General features: G+C 54.0%; 1 protein-coding gene across 3 annotated transcripts in view; it reads left to right on the top strand.

The window, feature by feature from the left end:
- The window catches only part of ZNF341 (zinc finger protein 341), an 18,748-nt gene that overhangs the window by 6,458 nt on the left and 3,578 nt on the right, over positions 1-8,712 (top strand). Inside the window, exons 5-12 of one of the 3 annotated variants that reach the window (XM_009998379.1) lie at positions 216-408; positions 1,547-1,631; positions 2,637-2,827; positions 3,733-3,926; positions 4,754-4,962; positions 5,930-6,026; positions 7,545-7,677; positions 8,501-8,612. In XM_009998379.1, coding sequence (XP_009996681.1) covers positions 216-408; positions 1,547-1,631; positions 2,637-2,827; positions 3,733-3,926; positions 4,754-4,962; positions 5,930-6,026; positions 7,545-7,677; positions 8,501-8,612 — 1,214 coding nt within the window. Of the gene's footprint in view, positions 1-215; positions 415-1,546; positions 1,632-2,636; positions 2,828-3,732; positions 3,927-4,753; positions 4,963-5,929; positions 6,027-7,544; positions 7,678-8,500; positions 8,613-8,712 lie in introns of all 3 variants that reach the window. The other 2 variants (XM_009998380.1, XM_009998378.1) reach the window with 2 other exon arrangements.

Here is an 8,712-nt window from a genome sequence, read left to right as displayed (position 1 = left end):
CAGCAGGAGAGTTTCACACTGTGCAGGGTGTTAGTTTTAGTTAGAGACACACTGTTTGCCTAGTGAACCAGAAATTTGATCCAGTTTGGCAGGAGGCAGGATACTCAGCTGGACTAAGAGCCTGGCATGGGAAGTGTTGCTGGAGATGGGAGGGCAGGACACGTACGACTCTGTGTCGCAAACCTGTTCCTTCTGATCAACTGCACTTCTTGCAGGTACCCAGCCAGTGTGTGGAAAGCCCGGTGTACCCTTCTCCTGTGTACAGCCCTGGGAAGCAGGGCTTCAAGGCCAAGAGCACCAGCACTCCCACAGCTCTGAGCAGCACAGGAGGAGCCGGCGTGGTTGGTTTTGATTCCGCCTCCACTGCCAAAAGTCGGCGCTGCAAAAATGAGGGCGGGCTGCAGGAAGGTGAGTGTCCTTACAGCCTTTCCCTGCACCAACCACGGGCTCTGCAGACACAGTGGGATGGTCCTGGCTGTGCAGGCAGCTCCAGGGGAGGACACCCTGCCCCTGAAAGTGATGCCACGCCTCTTGTCTGCCACCTCTGAGCACATGTGAAGGACCTTCACTGTGCTGCTGTGTGAGCAAGAGTGTGCTTAGTCTGTGCAGCTGCATGTCACTGGATCACATCTGCAAGGGAGAGATCCTGCCAAGTCAGGTGGTAGAGGTTGGTCCATTTTAACCCGAGGGAAACTGGCTAGCCACGAGGCTGGTGCCTAGACATGACCTGGCCCTGAGGACTGTGTCCCAGGGGCTCAGACCTTTCCTTGCTGCGTGTGTCAGTGCCTATGAAAACATACCTGTCCCCTGGGGAGGCAGGACAGGGATGGGCCCCACTACAGAGTGGAGGAACCTGCCTGCTGCTGGTGTGATGTGAGCACACTGAGCTGAGTGACAAGGGAGGTCCCAGGCATGAGGTGGAGGAAGGCCACTTGGGGAATCAGGGCCTGTGGGGTTACAACCATACAGATGCTAGGCTTTAACATTGTTTGCAGAGGTGTGAATGATCATGCAGGCTGCAGCTCCCAGTCCAGAAATTCCTAGAACATCCCACGGTTCTGCTGTTTTCCATTGCTTTATACCCCATCATAGTAGACAGAAGATGTGACTGACTGATCTTCTGGATGGGAGAAATATGCATGTGCTCTGGCTGATGGCTGACCTTGGTGAGTTCGTAGGAGAGACACACATCTGGGGCCCTTCCTCTCACTAATCCTGTGTCTTTTCCCAATGCCCAATATGCCTTTTAAAGTAGGTGCTTTGCAGCACATTTGGAAGGGTCCCTGGAGTGTTTAATACCTGAAGGAGATGCCCTGCCCACTCCACTTCTACTCTCTTCAGTACTTCCAGAGTTGGCTCAGGCTACATTAAATATAAGTTTGTGTCCTTAATCTCCCCCCAAGTCTGGCCAGGCAGATCTTATCCTTTCATAAACCTTTACTCTGGGTCCTGGATAGATGAGTCTTGGGGTGAGGGCCTTGTGGTGCAGGGGGGACAGGGCTGTGCCACATGATCTCATTCCTGTGTGCATTTTTGCTTCTTTCAGGCAAACCCAAGTCCCCCAAGCTGAAATGCACTTACTGTGACAAGGCCTTCACCAAGAACTTTGACCTGCAGCAGCACATCAGAAGGTAATGGTGCCACTAGCCTGGACACAGCAGAGTGTCTGGGGTGGAGGTGGGCACAGCCCCTCTGAAGGAGGCTGCTCAGCCCCCTAGATTGTCATGTCCCTTTAGATTGTCATGTCCCAGAACCTGTGCTGTTCTGGGAGGTGGATCCTTCAGCCTCCTTCCTCCAGGACACCTGGGCTGAGGGCTGCATCATGGATGTGATCTTCTTGCTGAGTTTGGGCTGGGACTGGAGACTTGTTTTCCTTGCTGATGAGACCTTCAAAGCCAAACCTGTTGTCACCTGATCACTGGGGCACCAGCATCTCCACTGCTTGTCTCTGCTTTTCCCTCTCCCTCCCTGGCAGGCTGCAGCCTTTGTGTTTGCTGGGGTTAGCAAACCTCAAGCCAAGCTCTGTGTCTACACAGGCAGTTCCCATAAGAGCTCTTTTCTTGCAGGAGGCAGTTGAAATCTTCAGAGTTTCCCCCAGCAGTCTGCTGGACTCAGATCAGAAGGGACCAGTGCTGGTTTCACTCCCCTTCCTAGCCTGGACTCTTCACAGGATGTGCTCCATGTGTTAGCCTGGTTTTTCTCCTGCAGGAGAAGGGCAGGGTAGGCAGACATTTCTGCTGTGGACAGAGGAGAGTAAATTCAGGGAGATCAGGGGACTGCAACCTGGAAGAGATGCATGTGCAGGGAGGGAGAGGTCCAGGGGTTGTGCCCCTAGAAAGTGATGTGGTCCCCAAAATCCATGCAGAAACCCTGGCAGCAAATGCCCTCTTCCACTCCTTTCTTAGAACCCTCATCACCCAGACTGGGAGTTTTCTGTCTGTGCACCAGGTATGTTTCCCCAGGCATCTCACCATCCACTTCCTCGGGTTAGTGAGGTCTCAAAGCCTTAGTTTGACTGGTCTGGTGCTGGTTTTCCCCATCATAGTACCTGGTGCAGTCCTGCAGCAGCTGCCCCACCACAGCCCATGCCCGGGACTGCCTCTGCTCCACACTGATCCAGCGCCCTCTGCCTTCAGTCACACAGGTGAGAAGCCCTTCCAGTGCATTGTGTGTGGCCGAGCCTTTGCCCAGAAGTCCAACGTGAAGAAGCACATGCAGACCCACAAAGTGTGGCCTCCAGGGCTGGGATGCACTATCTCCCGCAACTCCATCACCGTGCAGGTCATGGCCTTGAATCCCAACCAGCCAGAGGACGAGGACAACACAGGTTTGCTGCCTGGGGATGGCATGTGCCAGGGGCAGAGCAGTGATGTGAGGTGTCCATGGGTCCCTGCACCTCCACAGAGGGAGGGAGGGAGGCAGGAGCAGTGTGTGCTGTGAGCATCCCCCCTGTGGGGCTGACCAGCAAACACTGGAGAAGTGAGTGGCATTTGCTCAACTTCAGGCAGGAGCATCCTTGGGTACCCCCAGCCAGGATAGATTCAGGTGCTGATGGAGACAGTGGCTCAAAACTCTGGGCCAGTGTGTGCATGTGGACAGGGCAAGGTGTCTTCCCCCTTCTCCCTGGCAGATGCAGCTTTGGCCGCACATGAGCCACACTGGGCAGCTCTGGTCTGATGCCCAGACAAGCTGGTGGTTGAGCACAGCCCAGGGCTTGGGCTTGTTTGCAGTGTGCAGGTCACACCTGGGCTGGCCCTGATGGCCAACTGAAAGTGCTTGAAGCAGAGAAGAGCTCCTTGCTCAACACTCTGTCTAGACACTTTCAGCTGGTGGGAGGGAACAGTGTGACAATGTCATGTCTAGGACAAGGCCCCACTAGAGCTGCTCCTTGCAGACAGCATGGACTGGGGGCTACTGACTGGATCTTACCTCCTGACTCCTGCCAGAGATGGGAGTAAAGCTGGCTCGGCTTCCCTGGTGGGGCCTACTCTGCTGACTGCTCCATAGGGCACAGTTAGGTCCCTGGAAAAAGAGAATGGGTCAAGGAGAAGAACAGAGCCCTTGAGAGTCAGTAGATAAAAATACCCTGTTAGAGACTGAGATCTCTCTGCTCTAAAGAATGTCTTGGAAAGGAAGAAAGAGCCTGGCCCCAGAGCCAGGCCTAGTGTGTCTCAGCAGTGTGGCACTTGCACAGCAGCTTCCAGAGCTGTGAATTCGTCTCTCCCTCTCCAGGTTTGGCTCAGCCCACAAGGAACCCTGCAGAGCCACCCCAGGACATGAGCCCCTTGGAGGAGAGTGAGCCAGGCAAACTGGAAGCCAAGCAGGTTGTCCTGATCGATAGCTCTTACCAGTGCCAGTTCTGCCCCAGCAAATTCAACACCTATTTCCAGCTGAAATCACACATGACCCAGCACAAGAACGAGCAGGTAGGGACACGGGGGTGCCCTGTGGCAGGGATGAGATTGGGATGGGGCTTCATATAAGTGCATCAGCTCCCAGGGCCTGTCCTGAGCCTCTTGCTCTGTGAAGCTGCCAGTGCTTTGCAGGTGGCTCAGCTCTCTGGATGTCTGGGTTGCAGCTCTATGGTCTGGGTGGCTTTGAAAAGTTCCTCTGCCTCCACCCTGCTGAGTGAGAAGTCAGCCAAGCAAGTCTGGGTGGCCAGAGAAGAAGCGAAGTCTGAAGTTTTTTGTGTAGGTGGCAGCCCTCAGGTGGTGGGACAGTCACTGCTGTGGTGTTGTGGTCTCACCAACCCAAGTGGTTTCAGGCAATCAGACCAACACCCCTTCCTGCCCCTTTGCTTTCTTAGAGGAGTGCCCTGACAATCTGCATTTGCAGAATGTGAACTCTCTGCAGGTTCTGCTGTTGTCTCCACCTTGAGCTGTCAGCCACATTTTGATGCCGAGTTGCTCTGCACTGCTCTCAGAGACTCATCCTCTGAGGAATGCAGCAGAGGAGAGGCATGTGTTACCTCCACATTTTGTCCTGCTGCAATGCAGGGCAGGGTTTCTGCTGTGCCCTGAGTGCTAAAGGCCGTGGCCGTGGGCATGGTAGGATGCTCTGGGAACTGTGGTGATGCTTCGTTCATAACATCAGCTCAGCTGTTCTCCATGGTGGGTCAAGGGGCAGTGGGCCCTTTCTGTAAATGACCCCATGGCATGTGAGTTGCAAAATGGAAGGCCACTCTGTTGGCAGAGGATTTCCCCTGCCTGTTTCTCTGCTGTGCCACTCCAGTCACTCTCCCTTCTTCACCCAGGTGTACAAGTGTGTGGTGAAGACCTGTGCTCAGACCTTCCAAAAGCTGGAGTCCTTCCTTGAGCACATCAAGAGCCACCAGGAGGAGCTGAGCTATCGCTGCCACCTCTGCAGCAAGGACTTCCCCTCCCTGTATGAGCTGGGTGTCCACCAGTACTCCCACAGCCTGCTGCCCCAGCACAGCCCCAAGAAGGATGTGGCCGTGTACAAGTACAGTAGCAATCGATGCTCACAAGGCTTGTAGGAGTGAGTGGGTGCAGAGTGTGTTTGGCTGAGACTGGTGGGGACCTTAGAGGGAAGAGAGGGCCAAGTGTTCTGCAGTTCCTTTGTGCACCCAGGTGGCAGATAGGGGGGGGTCCCTCCATCAGACTGCTAGGGCAAAGCACTTTGAATGCAAGGAACCTTTTAGAAAGACAGTGAAAGGCTGGGATCAGTTGTGTGGGAAGATCCCATCACTGCAAGTCACAGAATCACACAACCACAGAATGGTAAAGGTTGGAAGGGACCTCTGGAGATCATCCAGTCCAACCCCCTGCTAGAGCAGGATCCCCTACAGCAGATCCCACAGGAACACATCCACGTTTGGAATGTCTCCAGGGATGGAGACTTTACAACCTCTCTGGGCAGCCTGTCCCAGGGCTCTATTACCCTCAGTATAAAGAGGTATTTTCTGATACCTCCTATCCACCAGTTTGTGCCCATTGCCCCTTGTCCTGTCACTGAACGCCACTGAGAAGAATCTGGCCCATCCTCCTTGACACCCTGTTTAGATATTTAAAAGCATTGATGAGATCCTCCCTCAGCCTCCTCTTCTCTAAGCTGAACAATTGTTACTTGGGGCTCATCTCCATGAGGAAACAATGTGGAATATGTTCTCGGGTCCCTTGCTGCTCCCATAGGTGTCTGTGTGGAAGAGCTGGCAAGTTCAAGGCTTCTCCACCCATTTTCCCAGCATCTCCCCCTTGGGAAGGATGCCACGTGTGAGTGTGACCTAGCCATGTGGGTGTTTGAGGTTTCAGAGCCCCTGGGTGGTGATGGTGTTGTCTGTACCAAGCTGACCCTGTCAAAGATCAGCCTGGAAGGGCTGGGCTGGGCAGCCCTGCCTAGGGTCTGCCTGCAGGGTGGGCTTTGCTGGCTGTGTCTTCTTCACAGGCTCTGTCCTTTCTCTCCACATTAGGTGTGTGAAGTGTGTCAATAAATACTCCACCCCGGAGGCCCTGGAGCACCATCTGCAGACAGCAACACACAACTTTCCCTGCCCTCACTGCCAGAAGGTGGGTGGGTCATCACTGCCCCAGCTGGTCCTGGACACCTCGACAGGGCTCTGAGGGGGGTGGGAACCTTCAGCTCCCTTTCCTCTCCCTTCCTGCTTCAGTCCAGACTGGCAGGTGCTTTTCAGAGACAGAGGTGATTGCAGCCCTGGCCTCTTGATCTTGCCTCTCATGCAGAGCGTGTTCCTCCCTGCAGTGCTGGCTTTTCTACCAGGTCCCATTTTCTGAACAGAATTTGCCAGGGCAGCTCCCTGACTCCCCTGACAGCACAGGACTGCTCACTGTTTGTCTTATAAGCAAGTGTCTCTGAAGGAGAAGGCTGGTTTAGGGAACTCTTAGAGTGACAGCAGTGCCTTTGACCCACCACGCCTGGCTACCTATGGGTGGAAGGTTGGGCAAGAAAAGCCCTGAGTCCTGGGGGAGCTTGTACACCTCCACCACTGTCCTCATCTCCTGTCACAACAGAAGTCTGTGGGTTCCCCCTCACTCCCCTCTTTTGGGTGAGTGCTCTATGTCCCTGGCAAAGAGAAACCTGAGTGGTGTAACTGGGCCTGGGTAGGTTTTTGCTGGAAATACTCTTTTTAGTGCAGCCCCTGAGAGGGTTTGAGAGGCAGAATTTGGTGAGGTTTTAATTCTAATATATTATTTTTTGAAATCCAGACTAAAGTTTGAACCCTTGCTCTTCTGTTTGTAGGAAAGGATATTAATGTCCTGTAGTAGGGGCAGGGCCAGTCTCCAAGGAGTGACCATTCTGTACTGAGGTAGCTCAGGAGGGGAAATGCTCTCCTGCCATGGTCAGTAATCCATCTCTCTTTACCTGTCTTCTCTCCACTTTTCCCACCAGGTGACAGATGCCCTTCTGAGCCTGGGTGGGACTTGCAGCATAGGGGTTGGAAAGCCCATTATCTGCAGCAGTATTTTTTACTTTGTATTCCTACTAATCCTGCTGTTTTCTGGAGGTATGAGAGCACAGTCGTGGGTACCAGAAACCCTGGCTCTCCTGTGCTCCCCTCAGATGCATCTTGCAGCATCCACATTAAGAATTCCCTTAACTTGGGTATCCCCTTTAGCCAGAGGAATCATTCTTACTGGCTTCATAAAGACCAGGAATGGGAGCCATTGGGGTGATGGGGAAGCACATAGTGAAGATAACACTGTAGGAAGGCAGAAGTCATGGGGGCTCCTTGCCCAGCCCGTCCTGCTGCTTGTTCTGGTGGGAGACTGGGCAGCCATCTGCGGTGCTGGCCCTCAGCAATATGGTGTCACCAAATTGAGCAGCAAGGTTTCAGCTTGTGTGTTTCTTGAGAAGGTTTGGGGGGTGTGTTTCTTTGTTTGTTTGTTTTAAAGCTTTGTCTGTATTTTCCTGGCGCAAACTAATGGTTCCCTCAGAGTGTCCTTCCCAAGAAAGCAGCCACCACGAGCTTCCCAAGGCTTCTGTGCAGGCCACAACTCTCCTTCCCGTGGCCACCAGTTGCCCCTGGCTTGCTGCTGGCTCCCAACCTTGGGTCTGTGTGCCAACAGGTGTTCCCCTGCGAGCGGTACCTGCGCCGCCACATCCCCACGCACGGCGGGGGCAGCAAGTTCAAGTGCCAGATCTGCAAGAAGTTCTTCCGCCGGGAGCACTACCTCAAGCTGCACGCCCACATCCACTCGGGTATGAGCCCCTGGCACCACGGTGCTCCCTGCCTCCCTACCCCTGCTGCCCTCTGGAATGCCCTGGCTCTTGTCCTGATCACCTTAGTGGTCAGGGCAAGTCACCTGTGGTAACCTGGAGTTTAGGAAATGGATGGGTTGAGTTCAGCCTCCTGCCTGGTACTGCACCCAGTGGGAAGTGGGGGGGAAACCCGCCAAAAAAGCCACTGGAGAGCAGGAGCAGTGCACAATGTGGATTGTATCCACCCATTTACCCATCCAAGAATCATAGAATGGTTGGGTTGGAAGGGACCTTAAAGCTCATCTAGTTCCAATCCCCCTGAATAGGCAGGGACACCTCCCACCAGCCCAGGCTGCTCCAAGCCCCATCCAACCTGCCCTTCAACACTGCCAGGGATGGGGCAGCCACAGCTTCCCTGGGCAACCTGTTTCAATGTCTCACCACTCTCACACTAAAGAATTTCCCCCTAATGTCTCACCTAAATCTCCCCCCTTCCAGTTTGAAACCATCACCCCTTGTCCCATCACTCCCTGCCCATCTCAAATGCTCCTCCCCAGTTGTCCTGGAGCCCCTTCAGGCACTGGAAGGTGCTCTAAGGTCTCCCTGGAGCCTTCTCTTCTCCAGGCTGAACACTCCAACTCTCCCAGCCTGGCTCCAGAGCAGAGCTGCTCCAGTCCTCTGATCATCTCCTCTGGACTCACAGGGTAGGGAAGCTTGGGCAAGTTTATAGAGAAGCAGAGAGTGGCACTGCTGCCTGGGTGAGCCCTGTGTGTGGCTGGAGCAGCCCCGTGTGACTGGACTTATGGTCTCTTTTTTCATCCAGGTGAAAAGCCCTTCAAGTGCTCAGTGTGTGATGCAGCTTTCAATCGGAAGGACAAGCTCAAGAGACACATGCTGATCCATGAGCCTTTTAAGAAATACAAATGTCCCTTCTCGTACGTAGTGTGTCTCCATCCTGGTGGCATGTCTTCATGGGGTTGGGATGAGGTTTGGGATAGAAGGAATGTCTCCTGCAGATACCCTTGGGAACATGTG

The sequence above is a fragment of the Chaetura pelagica genome, unplaced genomic scaffold (assembly GCF_000747805.2).
Source record: "Chaetura pelagica isolate M959 unplaced genomic scaffold, ChaPel_1.0 scaffold415, whole genome shotgun sequence".
Taxonomy (NCBI): domain Eukaryota; kingdom Metazoa; phylum Chordata; class Aves; order Apodiformes; family Apodidae; genus Chaetura; species Chaetura pelagica.
Note: the sequence above shows the minus strand (reverse complement) of the source record. Positions and strands in the feature narration are given on the sequence as shown.